This window comes from Coloeus monedula (genome assembly GCF_965178545.1).
Source record: "Coloeus monedula genome assembly, chromosome: 22".
Taxonomy (NCBI): Eukaryota; Metazoa; Chordata; class Aves; order Passeriformes; family Corvidae; genus Coloeus; species Coloeus monedula.
The window spans coordinates 756,988-775,053 of NC_138802.1; the positions used below are offsets into that span (position 1 = coordinate 756,988).

Consider the following 18,066-nt stretch of genomic DNA (forward strand, 5'->3'; position numbering starts at 1 on the left):
GGAAATTAATTCTACGGAGTAACAGTGAATATTTCATCTTAACAAATTTAAAAGGCGTATAATTTTTCCATCTCTCTTCCATTGTTTAGTGCAATTACTTAGGGATTGTATAATGAAACCAAATGATAGGGAAAGGAGGAAGAACAACCCACCCAGTCATTTGGTACACCAAGACCTTGTGAATGTCCTCCAGGACTCGTGCTGCAGAGCTGGTCTGTTTTTCCTACACAAGTCCCTCCCTTCCTATCAGCTCCATCTGCAGTATCAGTGCAACCAGAGGTGCATTGTTTACAAGTTTCCTCCGTAGAGGAGCTAATGAGGAACTTGTGCAAGGGGCACATCACAGTACAAGCATGGAACACAATTCCCAGCAAATGCGGATATTTTGAGGGTTATCAAGGCAACCACAGATATCTAAAGGGAGGCAGTTAAGTCTTACAGTGTAAGGATTTGGGAAATCCTCAAGTGGCTCAGAAATACTTCCAAAACTAAATTAACCAACATGAGTAGCTCATAATATTGCAGCAACAGTATGTGTGTAATTTCCATTCAACTGTTAATTTATGAATGGGATGCAGTCCTGGTAAAATAAATGGAATCTTTGTGGTCACTTCAGATAGCACCGTAGTTTCATCACCTTACTGATAATTAAGCTACAAAGTAATGAAGCCTTTACCCACCTTCCATGAAAATGACTTTCTGAAGAAGCTGGAGGAAAGAACAGTGAAAAATTCTTTTAGATTAACTTTCACAAGCAGAGAAAGCTTGGTTATTTTTAAATTCAGGTATCGTTTTGGAAAAAGCTACTTCAAATTCTTCCCTCTGGTAATAGGCTTATTCCATACTCAGTGACATCAATGGGATTGCTCACAGAGCGTCACCTAAAAATGGTAACTCTTTACAGGGTTTAAGGAATCAAGGGCTAGTGAATTTTAAAAATTCTATTAGAGAGAGGAAGGAAAAAGGATTTAATTATACTAATTCAGAAACTCTGTTGTCTCCAGGTATAGCTTATTAACCCCTTATCAAATTAAGACTAACTCTGTCAGGATTGGTAGCAAAGCTTAAAGGACAAAACCAAAAATCCTGCAGAATACATGATTTTGCATCAGATTTAGGCAGAACAAAAATGTGTTTACTTTCTCTTGCTGTCTCTCTTTCCGAGTCCCAGACTTCTCAAAAGGGTTGGAGTTCCCTCTCCTCATTCTCAGAAGACATCAGCAGTCTACACATTTGACTAACATTTTAGAAGTGAGCTAGTGCACTGAAGTACAGAGGAATGCTAATTTAGAAAAGCAAATCTCAGAAAATGTTTCAGAGTAGCAGCACAAGTGTCCTATTTCTCAAAAATAGCAACACTGTTTGACAGTTTTGCCTCCTATAAAGAGACTGAAGATTTTGCCTCTCATCATCTCCATAAAAAAAGCCATGTCGATTTTTACTCAACTGTTTCCTATTTTAGCTTAGGGGGAATGTGATAAGTTATTTCCAGTAAGACATAATAGAAATCAGTTATTTTTTGCAGTTTTGCCTCATAATGAGGTACGCACACATTCTACTCTCTTTGCACTAAGCTCCTACATCACACTGATGTCAAACATGACCTCAAGTACCAGTCATCAGCTGGGGTCTACTGGGAACAAATGGGAAGGTTTGAATCCAGTTACCAGCCCATCCTATTTCTGCAACAAAATCCCAGCCTGAAAACTTCACCAGATCAAAGACAGCCCTGCTCGCTACCAGGCTGTTTGCTAATGCTTCCCATGCTCCTCCCAAGCCCACACAGCATCTCTGCTGTGAGCAGTCCCTGAAGTCAAAGCTGTCCAGAAACACTTGTTTATGCTCGAGGACTCAGCACCTGCTCAGATCATGAGGAGCTCGTTGTTGTCACTAGCAGGGAAGGCCGAAGCTGGCCTCAGATGCTGCGGTGTTTGCCTCAGCTGCCAAAGCAAATGACACTAATGAACAGAAGGGCAGAGTATGGCAAAGCAAAACACCAGCCTACATGTGAGTGCTAAAATGTTATCCTGCACTGTCAGTAATAATTCATATGCCACATTTTAATCACAAGGTGCTGCTGCAATACAAGTGGGGTGAAGACTATTAAAATGAAAGCATATTCTACTGTTTTTGAAAGGTAAGAATTGTATCATAAGAACTGTTGAAAATCTCTATCTCATGGAATTTCCACAGGGCAGCCAGGCCGCAGTCACTGACTGTCTTTATGCTCTCAGGCCTGCACAAAAGCAAGGTCTAAAAGCCAAGTCAGGACAGATGTGTTTATACCCAGTACCATAACCAGGTATCCCCAGTGCACAGAGGCATGCACACAACTGTAATTACATTCTTCCTAAAAGCCTCCCACGATCCTATTGCCAGTGCAAATGGCTTTTCTAAGAGATTCTGGTGTGCATAGTTCATACCATCAAAACAGAGAAACAAGTTTGTCCTACTTGAACACTCCAGGATGTTCACACAGCAGTGAACAATGCACCTTGAAAAAACCAGAACTACTCTCAAACTTATTTGGGCACTTAGGCTATTACAGTGCTCACAAGCAATATGACCCAGTGGTAAGAAGACAGTTTCAAATGTCCAAGCCAGTTCTCCTGTTTTAATACAGTTTTAATGAACATCAGTCCAAGAGATCACTTGATAGTATGAGGTTGACCACATATGGCTGTGCTTAAGGAAAAGGACAAACATATAATTAAATTAAATAATGTAATTTAATTTAGTAGCAGTTTAATTATCATCAAGTTAAAAAAAATTATAATTAACTATTAACGTTAATGACTTGAGACTTTTAGAAAGCATGAGTCCAAAAGGAAATATCCACAGGTGGTCACAGACTTGTAGTTTTCCCACCAGCACTGCCACCTGCACCAGTCTCTTAAAGGACTATTTGTTCAATGAAGAAATTGGTCTTCAGTCTGTAAGAGGAGCCTTGGCTCTGCTACTTTGCGTGGTCTTCTAAGAGGTACACAATTAACTCGTAGGTGGACAAGACAATGGCTGTGTTTGGTATCTGCCGGATGAGCTGGGCAAAGAGTCCTCTGTAGAAGGCCAGGTACCCCTCCTCCTGTGCCACCAGCCGAGCTGTCTGGATGAAAGTCTTGTACTTGGTGCCTTCCTCTCGCAGCCGTGTCCGGATGACCTCTGCACAACAGGGAACCAGAGCCCAGAGTTACCAAGGAGAAACGTGCCAGTACCAGGAATGTTCCTGTGTTCAGACCCCAGGGACATGAAAACCTTCTGTACCAGCTGCCAGCCAGTACTTCTAGCCATGGAACCCTGGACACACTGTCCTTCAGGCAAGAGGAAGAGTTAAAGAGGAGTTCTCTTTCATGTGGAATAAATGAATGATTTGCTCATTGAAGCTACTGCAGATCTAAATGCTTTACTGATGCTCACATAATCAATGCTGCTCTTTCTACACAACCACATTATTCACATCTATCCAAAAAGACTAACACCGTTCAGTCCACAATGTGATCACAGAATCCCAAAGGCTGTGGGTACTTACCCAGCTGAGGCTACTAGTGAGAACAGAAACATTAGGCAATCCATTTTTTGGCGGTTTTTGAGTTGTTTTTAAACTAGCAAGTCCCAATCACCAATCACATGTCTAACTAGGAATAGTGGGACCAATACTGAAAATGTCAGTGCAGAAGCCAAAGCAATGTGCATTTGGCCCTTTGAACATCTAAGAGTTTTACAGCCCCAGGCCCATCATTTGTCTTGGATTCCAGGCAACAGCTGTTGCACTGCACTCATAAATGGAAGGGTTAACATACCATGAGGATAGGCAATACAAGAGGCACAGCCCTTGGAAACAGCAGCAGCAACCATCAGTCCAAAGAAGCTTGTCGAGTTCCTTTCGGTCCCGTTAGAAGAAGGGGGCAGATGGACTTCCTTTAAGTGCTTTTTTAAACTTTCATAAATAGCAAAGCAGATAATGGTCTCAGAAATCCCTGCATAGGAGGCAGTCAGGCCCCTATAGAAACCACGGATACCTTCTGTCTGGTAAACGTATCTAGCACACTGCAAAGCATTCATTGGTTTGGAGCCCCTCACTCTAAAAAACAAACAGAACAGAGCATATCATGAGCCAGGAAAAAGAATTAATGTTAAAAAAAACCCTTATGGCTTTCAATAGTTTTTGTAACTACAGAAATGGTTCTCTAAGTTTTACTCCAAAATTCTCCTGGGAAAGCTGCACAGAGCAGGACTACTACGATGCTAAGAGTGCACACTTGGCTTTGCTACTTCATTAATATATACTCATAATTCCTTCAGCTCAAATTCAATCTAGTCTGTCACAGCTCACACCAAGGCCTTAAAAGACAATAAGCACTGAAGAGACATTGGCTTTAAATGGAATCACCAGTTTGACACAAAGCATCTTTAGCAGGCCAAGAGACAGAAGTCTGCTGCATGAGAAATGATCCTTCATTTTAAAAGGCAGCACTCAGTTCAAAGGTGCCACCCTGCAAAGTGCTGGAATTAACTCTTATAAATTATTTATAAAGTTGTTGTGCCTTATAAGATCCTTTTTATCTGACCTAGCATGTCCTTGCAGGAAGGAACTTCCATTCTAAGCAGTCACATTATTAGCAGAGTCCCTTATTGCTTTGATATCCACCAGTGACTGTGAATCATTCAACTGAAAGAGACTGCTGTCAAATTCCCTCTGCCTTCAGGAGGTGTGGTTAACAGGAACACAATGGTGAAGGAGGCAAAAGAACGTTAAACCACTGCAGCAGATTCTTATGGCCTCTAGAAAGTTTTATGAAATAAACTGCTGTGTCTTCATCACAGTTTAAAGCCAGCACCCTTTCTGTTACAGCTACCTGGATAACACACCTGCCTGATCTGGGATCTGTACAGGTGATGCTGCCAAAAGGGACACAGACTCCACCCTCGTGCTCAGCCTCCCACATGAGCTCTCATGACCCTTCCATAGCTTCTATTCAGTCCTCAATACATTTATCCTCATCATCAACCCTAGAACTACAGAGGATTCTGTAAGCAGCAGAGAGAAAAATAATGCTATGCTAAACTAAAGATTTACAGTGAAACCAGAGGCTGAACCTAACCCAGCAGTCAAGGCAACTCCCACATCCTTCTCAATAGTTTCTGTGCATCAAACTGAAGCAAGACACACAGAACCTGAACCTTTAGTCTGACCAGACAGAATCAAGGTGGCTTGAAAGGTGGAACTGAGAGTCAGGGAAAAACTGGGCAAGATCTATCAAAGCACCAAGAGCCATGAGTAAAACCACAACAGTTCAGTTTTCCAGAGGCTCCTGCAGCCACTCGGTAGCACCCACTACCCCCCCTCAGTTACTTACTTCCGTTCCAGCTGCATTCTCGTCTTCACCATCCATATAGGGTTCATCAGGGAATTTGTGATAAAGGCTGAAGAAAACAAGACCAGAAGTACAGCTGAATCCAGGCCATTGTATGAACCTTACACCCTGTGCAGCGAGACAGTTCTATCACCAGCTCTAGCCAGAGGTGTCAACAGCCACGCAGGTGCACAGCTTCCAACTTCATTTTAAAATTCAGGAGGCACCAATCCATGGATTCTTCCTTTTTGCACCTATTTTAATATGTGTGTCATGTTCCTAAAGGCTGTTGCAGACAAGATGCCTTCCTTACTGACTGGTTTTGGAATTCCAGCTCAAAGGAAACCCGTGGGGACACAAACCTGCACTGGACTCGTGTTCCCCAGGGCTGTAGGTGGTGCCATTGAGCCGCTCATTAACAGAACCCACCCCTAATTAAGGGCTTACTTTGGGAACGATTATTTTTAGTGACCACTTTCGTGACGGATGATTGAATTAGGGGAGCTCTTCTGCAGTATTTTTCCGACAAGAACAAACTATTTTTCCCAGCCTGGTAGGAAAAATACAACATCCTGAAACAATTTGGCAAAAGCAGTATCAGAAGTTTAATGGTGTTTACTAATATTTTTTCCTTGCATTAAGAGACATGACCAGAGCATTGCAGTTGGAAAAAACATCCCAAATTAATAAACAACAATCTAGAAATATTTCCGTGTGAACAGAAAAACAGTTCCTCTGTAGACAAGGCCAGATAGGAGCTAGCAAACTCCTGTTTTTTGGCATATACCACTCAGATTAAGTGCACATATCCAGCACCTGCCACCACTGGCCTTTGTTCTTGTTTATAAACCACAATTAACCAGAGACATCAGCCAGGACTGGTGTGTTAGCCCAGGTCCTGCACAGACAGGCAGCCCGGTCCCTGCCGTATGAGCCATTCTAATTATTTCCCAACTACTGAGAGGGTTGGAAGAAGTCTTGTAGCAGCAACAGCTTGGCATAAATCCTTTCAGGTACAAAGTGCATCTCAGAGCCACCATCTCAGGTACCAGTGCACACATTGCCTGCTCTGGCTGCACACTGGGCCAGTGCTGCAGACCAGGGGGAGGAGGAATTACAAACACTTACCAGCAGAACCTGCCGAACAGACGTGCACAATGTTGCTGTTGGGCACAAACATGCTGTTAAACTGCTCTTTGGCTTTGGAGTAGCATGCAAAATAGACAGCTCTGTGGGGAAAAGAAGAAGAAAAGCAATGTAAGACAGACAATGCCAAATTAGACAGTTAGGGGCCTCCACATGACTACTTCCATCTACAAGGGCATAGGGCTTTTTGTTTTCTTTCTTCCCTTACATTACAGCGCCACAGTTTGACTTGACACCCACAGGGTAGGAATATTTTGCTATGGGAGGCAGCATGGTATTGCAGACAAAGCAAGTTAGATCAGACATCTACCCTTGCACTGGCATTATACACACTTTGGGAAGGTCACTTTCCCACCTGGAGCCCGTGTTTTCCATACATTTGTTCAGCACTCTAACTGCATTAGCAGCACTTCCTGCTATAAGACTGAAATTCGAGTTTTATACACCTTAAATCCCTACAAAATGCACAGGAATGGAGGCAGCTGAGCTGATCTACAGCAGTCAACCTGCTGAGTAAGGAGCTGTCTGAACCAAGTACGTTCAGCTCGCAGCTCCCTGAAGTGAACTGCTAGAAAAAGGTGGATAGTGGTGGCTACAATCTGAGAATTTCCATGAAATACCTTATGGAAGAATCTGAAGGAACACAACAACAGCATGAGTGAGTTGCATGGAAAAGCAGAGTCCTGGATTCAGAGCCCTGCTGCAAAGGTTACCTGTACAGAAACAGGATTCCCTGCTGCTGGGGGGGACATCCCACCTACTAGGCAAGAGGCCAGAGAGGGAGTTCATCACTTTTCAGGCTCCTTTCTAACTGGTTCAGTTTCAGGCAGAGAACATCTGCCAATATCTTGACTGCTAACGAGTTTTATCATTTCCTAGACAGAAATATCTTCAGCCCTGCCAAGAACAGGACAGTCACAGGGAGAGACCATTTAGGTGTTGTAAGACTTCCAAATGCAAACTTTGTTTGCTGCTAGAAGAGGGACACACACCCCTTTTGGGGTCGTGTGGCAGCAATGAGACTCCTTCTCCCTCAGCTGCAGTTTTTCATTTGAGAGGAATTTAGGCAAGCAAGGCCCAGAGAGCTACTCCTCTCCCCTGGCATGCAGCTCCCACTCACTGCTAGGCAGGCACTGGTATGTGTTCAAGGAAGCAGGACATTAAAATAATGCAATCATTAACCCTACAGACTTTTCTGCACTACCTCTTCCTTTTCAAGCACAGAAGTGGCTCTTGCAAGGACTTGGAACTTAAGTATACTTGGCATTTAAGTGCCTTATTTGCTCTGCACCTTCCAGTGTTAAAAAGCGTAAACCAGATTTTTATCAGTATCTCTTGGTGTGTACACTGAGCAGAATACAGGCACAAAGTTTACAGATGGGACAACTTCATGGCCTATTATTTTGAATCACAACTGTACTGTAACATTTGTGTTGGCACCTTAAATGTGTCTTTTAGCAAGAGTTTAACTATTTACCTTGATGGTGCAACTCCAACCAAGTTTGGGCCCAGCCCTCGGAAGAGTGATCTTGGTCCTTCTTTTTCCAGAATTGACCTTAAAATAAAAAACAAACAGGGAAGGAGAAGATAGTATTTGGGTTAAAAGTTAATGTCTTGTTCAGTGGGGCAGAGAGCCAAAAGAACTACACAAAAGCAGAGTATGACTTGTGAAGCTGCTAGATTTTAATCTACATAATATATTACAAAATAAGTAGAATTATACACTGAGTAAAAGACACTGTACCATAAAATTCAGTGCTTTACAGGCAAACGAGTGTCCAATGGCACAAGGTTATAACTTCCATTCTTTGAAAGCTGTCAGGAATTGAATTAAAGTTTTGTGGAGAATTCAGTAATAGTTCAGCCTGATGAACAAAGAGTATTTTTAGTGTTTTCTGTATCTAAGCAATTCAGAAGTTTGCTTCCTGTACAGTTCTGTACAGAGACATGAAAAAAGAAATCCTTTTTCCTTTCACAATTACCATGGGATGTGCTTTTTAGAAAGCTGAATGTGGCAATCATACTACAAATGGTGTGAGTGCAGCAGCTCTCTTAACTGAGCTCACCACGGGAAAACCATGCAAGAAATTCCGGATGGCTCCGGGCTCCGTGGGTAGATCACTGCACCCACCCACTGGAACTGCCAGGTTTTCACAGTTTGCTCTCTAGGTCATTGGCACTGTTGAGAGTGCTTCCCATAGATTTCAAACCTAGCCTCATTAAGCAGGAGGAGACACACGAGCTTCTGAAACACTTTTGTTTTCTGCAGCAGAGTTGAACTTTTTGTCTAAACTCCAGGGCTGAGTGTTTCCAAGGAGACAGATCCACCAACTACTTGTTCTTTGTCACTTAACAGTCACGACTGCAGCTTCCAGCTGGGCTAACTCATCAGAATCTTAAATGCATTAGACAAAACCAGCTTGTCCTTCTGAAGTGCTTTCTGTCAGCAGCAGACTTAACCTGCCCTCTGGGTACCTGTTTTCTATTTACAGCAGTTAAGGGGCTTTCATACTTAACACCTTTAACTCTTACACAGCAATTTTATTGGCAGAGCTCTGATGGCTCCTTCCTTAGCCATACAATTTTCCCAAACCGTGAGGTCCAAGTCATGTTCAGTTTGACAATGATGAGGACTGAGAAAGGGATGAAAGTGTGAAAGCAAGGGACCGAACTTCACTTCTTTCTTCCCACATTTGTATTTTCTCAGGTCATAATCAACAGCATTATCTGCTCTTCATAGATGCTGCCTGCAAGGGAATGACAGCAGAAATACTTTGCTCTCACTTCTCAACCCTCTAAAGTAATCAGGTTGAAAACTTGGCAATACATACAGCTAAGCAATTCCTCAAGCGAAATGAAATCAAGATCCCAGTCACCAAACTTAATGAGCTTAATAAATATATTAAAAGGCTGACCCATTTTAAACCATTTTCTCTCTCCCTAAAAAAAAAAAAAGACAACCCCAGAAAAAGATGGGCCCAGAGGACGAATTAAGATCTTTTTGCCTTAAAAGTTATCACTTTCATTAGTTACAGCTGCCTAAAGTCCCATGCTGCAAGGTGAAAAGATAGCAAAGGAAAGGAAATTAAAATCAAACTGGCACTGCCTTATGCATTCAGTCACGAATTGCTCTAGACTCACCTCTGAGTAGACAAAGAAATGTTTGGCAGGGGAAAGCAGGCTGTTTACAATACAGAAACTCAAGTCCCAGAATGACTCCAGCCAGAGAACTCTGCAGAGAATTTGAATTAGCACTCCAGTGTTATATAACTGTGCAGCTTCTCCCTAAGCAGTCTGCCAGGCGTGCTGGCCTTACATAAAATCATTCAACTTGCACTGCTGGTCGGTATTTTCCTTGGCACTCCTGCCACCTGATCTCAGCAGGACCTCTGCATCACCCTGGGGTGCCCAAGCAGCCAAACAAACTCAATCCTTCCGCAGGAGGTCTGACCGTAAGTCGATGGTGCTTTGGTATTAAAATACAGTAGCTGAGATTGTCATAGCTGCTGGTAGAACTATTGAGCAGCTGTTAGATAATTTCACATTTCCTCTTCCTTATGAACACACATCTGAAAGGGAGCAGCTAGAGCATCAAACACTGCAGTCTGAACCACTCAAGGCTTTTAACAGAGACTAAGACAGGTACAGACAGGACTGATGCATAATAATAATAATAATCAGCAAAGACAACATCTAATAGCAGAGGAGAGCTCAGTAAGTCAGCTACAGCCAAGATGATAAAAGCCCCCAGGACGCCCACTAGACACCATATTTTAGTGAAGTGAAACTCTGATCAGTGTGTCAAGGAATAGTGAATGAGAGGAGGAGCAGCACTCACTTGAGAACACTGAAGAGCCCAGGGGATACAGACGTTGGCCTGACCATTCCTTCCCCACTGATGGTCCCCAGCTGCACCTGGGGGTAGTAGACAGTCCTGAAGGCCAGTTTTGAAGATTGAAGCCTCGTCTTTATCACCTCTAAGGGACACGTAAAGATGGCTCCAATTGTTCCTCCACACCTGCAAAGTGCAATTCAAACAGTGGACAGAGTGTGACAAACATTGCTGCACAGATGTGTAGAACCACAGCACAGCATAGAAATAAAGTCTGAAGACTTGTCTCCAGTTTTCCTCACTGTGGACAAGTCATCAGGAAACAGGCAGGTTTGGCACTGGGCAAGGGAGACTGTTCCCATGCCCTGGGGGAAGGACTCAGAGTGGTCATGGGTAGTGATGAGATCGGTAAACACAAAGGTGACACCAATACTAACAAAAAATCCCTGACTGACCATGGGACTGGTCCCATGGTCTACCACGACTTGGAATTCTGCCTGTAAAAACTTCCATGGCATCCATGTTTCGAGGTTGTTGTCCTAAAACAGACATAGCCTTGGATGGATTTTTCTTATGGGAAGCAGGAAGCTGCCAGATGTGAACGAGCCACTGGGGATTGGGACACTACAGAATGAAAAAAACAATATAATTCTTCACCATTTCGGTACTTATGATTAAAGAACTGTCTTCAGAAGTAGCAAATACCAAAAGTACACTAAGCTAGGCACTCTTAAACAATGGATATCAACTTTTTTAGGGGGGAAGGAAGCAACAAGGATGAGAGGGAGGGTTGGCAAAGAGAATAACAGGGCAGAAAGGCTCCTAAAGAACAGACCTCCCATACTCTGATAACAGAAGGACAAAAATGAAATATTACACACACATGATCCTATAATAGGCATCTATTCATCTTAGTACCGTCAGACTGAGCCTCAAAAAAAAGCATATTGGGCCAAGAATATAAAATGTGTGAGTCCTAGTTTTAATTTTTATCAGTGGTCTGGAAAGTGACTGGTTAAACTATTTCTCTCTCTGCTGCTGTTCCTCTTAGGTAACTGAATGTTCCTTCTGGCAAACTTCACAATTAAACATAATGCTGAGGTTGGCTAAAAGGTACTGTATCTACATCTTATTATTCAAACACACTGGGATTTAGGAAGACTTAACTAAGTACTTTGGGTTTTTTGCAAGGGCATTTACTACAGCTAAACTGACTAGGAAATATTTTCTTTGTTTGCACAAGTGTCAAAGCACATGATTGCTTCAGAAACCTGTATTTACAATTTTCCTTAAAAAACACCAGGGGTCAAGAACTTAAATCTCTTTGATGTTCATGTGAAATTGCAATTTTAGTAGTTTTCTATGAAAGGGAGATGAATTAAAAGAAGTAACCATACCCTTTTTCTTGTGTATAAAAACCCATACTGCTTGCTAAAGAACACTGCATGCACTAATTTGGGAGCAGAGATCCACAGAAGGACATTAAAGAAGGTATTAGTGCGTATTTTCTAAAGCCCCTTCCAGACATAACTACCTTACTAGGAGAATCTTTTTTTAAACACAAGGGAAAGGGCAATAAAAGAATGACAAAAAGATCCAAGCTGTAGATGCACACCAGCTCATGAATGCTTTATCCAGTGCAGCTTATTTTGCTTGCTGCACCAGTATATTTTATATGAACAGAAGCCATTCTGTGCCAAAGCCCCAAAGTCCCCACACTTGCATTAACAGCGTGGCCACCCAGGCTGTGCAACCACAGAAATCAAGGCTTTATACAGCTCCAAAGAACACCCCAGACCTCATGGCCAGGGAACACAACTTCCTCACCACAGCTTTCATGTTCTGCAAGGTTCTGTCCAAGTATGACCCCAAACTGGGCTTTTCAAATGCAAATGCAGCCACCAGCAGAAACTGCTTTCATGGAAACTGGCAATCTGATTCAACAGCATTGTTCAGTGAGTAAATCCTTGCTCATTCCTCTTCCTTGCTGAAAGGGATAGAAAACTAAACTAGGGATGATCCACACATCCACAATGACAGACACTATAAGAAAAAACTTTGCCTTCATCCCTTTGTAAGCACTTATGCTTTTGAGTGTTGACTGAAGTCACTGAGTTGATCATGAAACTCAGTATAAAGAAGCTGAAATTGTGTCATTTGGCTCAAAAATGCTAGTGCTCAAAGACCTTATCAGGCCTCTGATTATTTTGTGTACTGAAGCTAGGCTTGGAGCTGAGCCCTCTGTGGGTCCATACGGCTTGGGAGGACATGGTTTCAGCTCCACCTTCTCTCTTTAGTCAGATACATCTCACATTGCTCACATATCTCTGAAATGACATCTCAGTGGGAAAAGGCCTGTCAGGAATGGCTTCTCCAGCAAAACCTTTCCTGTTCCCAGAGCTCAGACATTGCTTGGAACAGAAAGTGTTTTGAGAGTCCCCCCCCTGCTGCCTTTCCAACTGTGTCTATCCAGCACAGACACACATATGTGCAATTAACTCCTGACTAATCAATGCACTCCAGAGCAACTGCAAGTCTGGGGGAACTTCATGAAGGTAATTTGATTGCCTTAATTCCCAATTCATTTATATACCAATGCTCCACTACTGTGTATTCAGTCTTCAGTCCCCATTTATTTCACACTAAAACAATACTTTGACAGTAACAATTCATAAATTCAGAGCACTGAAACTCTATTTTCTATTTCTGAACTACCAGCTGCTCAGTCTAGTGACTCCTTGCCCTACAATTTTTTAGCCTCTCTGGCATATTCTCTCCCACATCAGCTGTCTTCTTGCCTTCCTAGCCCACTCCTTGCCTTTCATCCTTTTAGTCTGATAATCCAGTTGATTTATGCAGCCTTTAAGTACTTCTGCTAATGCATATGTAACCCTTTGATACCCTGCATGATGAGTTAGTATCTGCAACACCAGTTTTAACAGCTCAGAGTTTATGTTGTCAGTGCGACATCCAAGAAAAAAACATTATCTAACAGCAACTCTCAGAGTGTCATCAGGGTGCACACATTATGTCCCAAATATAAATACACTGCAGATAGCTCAAGTAAGGACTTTGATGTGTTGGGCAGTTTTTTCAGATGAGATGATTTTCCTCCGCATGGGAATTCCGCACATCATCCCCTGGGAAGATGTCTGAAAAACAACACACTGTGCACAAAAGAAACACTTTGTATTCCTAGAGTGTTCCAAATGCCTACATCTGGGAAAAAAGGAAAAACAACCTCAGCTATGTCAACAGCCATACACCCTGAAAGATTCAGGGGTATGCAGCAGGATAAATTTGATTTGGGAAAATCGTGAGCTGCAATCAAGGCAAAATCTCCAAGCCTTCATCCTGTGAGTCAGGGTTTTTTTGCTGCATCAGTGCAGAACAACAGTTCCAGAGATATTAAGCAGCGTTTACTGCACAAGCCTCTTGCAAAAATCCTGAAACAATGTCTGTATCTGTCTTTAGGGAAAAGGATAGAAACCTCCCTGGAAACAAAACACCATGGCAGAGTATTTTCAACAGATCAAACATGGTGATCCATGGAGATACATAATGTACTTTCTCTATTAACAGCTGCAGAAAAATAATTTACTTCCATAAAGAGAACATTGTTTAAAAAACATGCAGAGGACGCACATATCAAAATCCAATTTCCACTTTTCTCTTGCTGCCAAGATTTCTATCTTTACAAAGTCCACCCCCGAAGTACCAAAGACCTGCGCTTGAAATAAACTCTCAGCACTCACTAACACAATTGATATAGATGCCAAGAATCTTAATTAGGACTTACTTCATCAGTCTTAGATTTAATCACTGAGCAATATTCTTAATACAAATATCAAGCCAATGTTGAATGTTAAAGGAAGTCCTGCAGAACAAAGCTCTTGCAGTAGAGTACCACTGACTTCACCAAGATCACAAAGATGATGGAGCTGCCTGGTTAGAGCAATCACAGCTTATAACCAGCCTGACACATTTTGCTGTGTATTTGAAATTATTCTTATTTTCTAAAACATGCCACATGCTCTAGCATGACATGCACAGCAGAAAGAGCAAAGCAGGTTCTACCTTTGATATTTCATTACTGCATTGTCCAGACTGTCAACAAAACAAGCTGCTGCATTCTCAGATGCCAAAGGAAACCGAGTATCAGAACAATACAGACTGTTCCTAATGCTTTAATGTTATTAATCATTCATTCAATATCCACCTAATCATGTTGTTATCAGGTATAGGTATTCCTGTAAGCATTTCCTGTATTCCTTGAGCTGCTACACTGTTAATGAGGTAGGGAATGCACAGGAACCTAAACTAGGAGGAGGGTGAGACAGTCAATCCCAGCACCAACTCCCCGTCCTGCACCACACACACACCTCCAGGTGAACACTGCTTCTCTCCATTTTACAAATGGAAACATTATTTCCCAAATTGCTTGTCAGCATCAGCACATTGTTTAACACTACCACTTCTTAGGAAATCTCTGTAGTAACCAGCATTCCTCCAGCTGGAAAGACAACATGGAGTAACCTCTGCTGCAGCAGCTTTTCCAAACAAAAACAAGCAACAACTGCACTGACTTCAGCAGGGAAACAGGAACCCTGACTTGTAAACACGCTTGTATCTGTCGTGCAAGTCAGGCATCATTGTCTCTGCTGCTTCTGAATCCTTCCCAGCCCTCACAGCCATGTTCCCATCAAAACACCAAGAGAACTCTTTGGTTTGCTGGTGCTACTGGAAGCCTGAAAAGGAACTAACAGAAACTAAAGGGCCAATGAGTCTGTCTGCCCGAATAACCTGGTTAATAGGAAACCATCTCTTTCAACAACTGGAGAGCACTTTGCAACATTCAAATGCATTTCATCACTCCCAGCCTCTGAAGTGCAAAACATTCTATTCTGGCACTAATACTATCTAAGGCTGGCCTGCCTGCTTTGTGCAAACACAAAGATATGAATTACTTTTTAATCTGACACCACAGCCCATCCCCACCTTCCCAGAAAACCATCATAATACCAATAATGCCTCTATCAAAATTATTTCAAGTGAATGGGTTCCTTTTACTTTCTCTGGAAAAACCACTTTACAATTGAACAAAGGATGGCATCTTACATGACTTATATTCTGAGCTTCCAACATTTTCTTCTGCTGGATGGGTAATTTTATCTGAGGTCCTGGTTCTGCAAACAGCTTTATGTCACAGTACAACCCATTTATTACAACAGAGTTCTGTGAAATAAAGCGCAAAGCTAAAGGTATTTGAAGGTCTGAGGAAGAACCTCAATGGAGACTATTATTCCAGCACTAACACACCAACAATTCTTTCTAAAACTCCTCTGGGATGTAATAGATGCAGCAAAATATTGTCACAGCTGAACTCCTTTAATCAGCCTTCCTTGAGCAGGCATCCTCTACCACCACTACTACTACTAAAAACCAAAATGCTTAAAGCAGACACAGCAGAGCCTCAGATCTACCAGGATTTGGATTTCCAGCCTGCCTCCAAACACATCATCTATTTCCCACAATATTTCTTACACATAGAGAAAGGCACTTTAGAGCTTGGGCACCAGTTTGAAACTGATGCTCCATTTTTTGTTCTACCCAGTGAGCCCCAAGAAGTGCATTTCTCACTTGAAAAGCAAGCAACAGCATTAGGACATCTGTACACACACAGGACAGGGAAGGTCAGGGCCTCCAACTGGGGAAGCTCTGAAATAAACTGGATGGCAGGGGATGGACACTGCATCAAACACTTCAGCACTGGCTGGTGCAGGAGAAGACTACATCTGCTGTCTCATTTTCCTCTCTGTAGCATCACAGCAGGAGAAATGATGGCACTTTCCTGTGTCTCTTTAAATAACAAGAATACAGAACCAGACACAGGTCCAGCAATGACCCTTTAAAGGCCCATTTACCCTAAATGGGCATCTCTTTTCTCTGTGCTGTATTTTCATCACTGCTTCTGAACCAGACCAGCCTTACCCTAACAGAGAGGTCAGGGGGACATTCCCTGATGTATTTCCCTTCTTTCCCTGCAAGCTCTCTCAAAGGCAGACAGGACCTGGTGACTTCCTGCAGAAGATGTTTACTGGGATCCTTGCAGAAGGCAGAGGGTACAATAAATCACTAAGGAAGATGCTGACCACCCAGTACTAGATTAAAACACTGATGAGTTTAAAATTCTTATTTATTTATAGTCTGAGGAGTTACACGAGGACACCAAGAGCTCTGGATAGGTGCTGTTACTATCCAAACAAATTCCATGTGTACACTCCAGTCCAGCGTCTGTCCCAGGCTCCAGGTGCTGCTCTGATGCAAGTGGGGGAGGCAGGGGGGAGAGAGGACGTAGTGCAGAGTATTCAAGCCAGCAGAAGGGCAGTGTCTCTGCAAAACTTAAGCTTTGTTCGGTTTAATATTATATTAAATAAACCTATTGCTCCAGGGACACGTCAGAGGACACTTAAGTATCCTGTTAAGCAACAGAAAAACCAATGGTCTGCTATTAGTTTTAAATTAACAACAGGTTCCATGCTGGCTTCCTAACTCTTGTCAGCTGACAAGCACTATAGAATATTCTATTGCTTAGATAATTTAAGCTGTTAAAAAATTAAAATATTTCTGACAGGGCCAAAAACGCACTTAATCTACACAATGGATGATTAAAACTTAATTTATACCATAAAATGATCTTACTCGACTTCTATTAAAATAACTGCAATAAGTTAATTTTCAAAGGGTTTCTGGTTGGCGGTTTGCAGGTTAGGGCTGTTACTTTTGGCTTTTAACACAACAAACCCAATAGCTTACAAGTCCTTGAAGCAAGAGCAGGACAGGAGCGGCCTGCCATGCCACAAGTACCAGGACCTTCGCGAACCCTCTTTCCCCCCAATCCTTTTCCCTTCTTGGAGCTCCTGCGTTTCGCTGGAATCCCAGGGATGAGGCAGTCACCGCCCCGCTGTCTCCCAGCGGGTGGATTATGGAGGCGCTGAGCAAAGCTCACCTTCCTCCGCAGGACCGAGCTGCGGGCCCTCACAAAGCCCAAGCCCGCTGTGGGGACAGGGATTCGCGGTGACATCCCGCGGCTCGGCTCGGCTGGGCAGGAGGGCCGCACGGACAGCGGGTCATTCACCGGGCCTGCCGCCGAACATCGCCACATGTCGCGACAGTGCGGCCACGGCTGTGAGCGCCCCGTGCCCGGCCTGCCCGGGCTTTGGGAACGGCGGCCGGGAAAGGCCCCGCTCGCCTCCTGCCCGAGCCCGTGTCCGTGTCCGTGTCCGTGCCGCGGGCACAGCGGGGTCCCCGGCCCGGCCCCGTCCCGGTGCCCCGCACTCACCCCCCGGCGAACAGGTGCAGCAGGGTATTCTCCTGCGGGCCGCCCGCCATGGCGGCGAGGATGAGGGTGAGGAAGGTGAGGGTGAGGAAGGTGAGGGTGAGGAAGGTGAGGGTGAGGAAGGTGAGGAGGGTGCCGGTGCCACCGCCGGGCCGCGCGCCGAACCTGCCGCGCGCGCGTGACGCCGCCGGGGGGCGCGGCCGACGGCCGCGGGTGACGTCACGGAAGAGGGTCCGCCCACCGCGACGTCTCCATGGTAACCACGCCCCGTGACGTCACGGTGAGGCGAAATGGGGCCGGGGGCTTGTGGCCGTGCGGTGGGCGATGGTCATGGCTCCGTGGGACCGCCGGTCACGGCTCCGTGGGACCGCCGCCACCCGTGGGTCAGCTGCACGGCC

General features: G+C 43.8%; 1 protein-coding gene across 1 annotated transcript; it reads right to left on the bottom strand.

Annotated features, from left to right (window-relative positions):
- Positions 1-2,612: 2,612 nt before the first annotated feature.
- On the bottom strand, positions 2,613-17,837 carry SLC25A33 (solute carrier family 25 member 33). Its single transcript, XM_082295528.1, has 7 exons — positions 17,672-17,837; positions 10,336-10,515; positions 7,975-8,052; positions 6,480-6,580; positions 5,355-5,421; positions 3,798-4,078; positions 2,613-3,159 (listed from the first exon to the last, which is right to left on the bottom strand). The coding sequence occupies exons 1-7, from the start codon at positions 17,719-17,721 to the stop codon at positions 2,957-2,959; spliced, it is 960 nt and encodes a 319-aa protein (XP_082151654.1). The 5' UTR covers positions 17,722-17,837; the 3' UTR covers positions 2,613-2,956.
- Between the last annotated feature and the right edge of the window lie 229 nt (positions 17,838-18,066).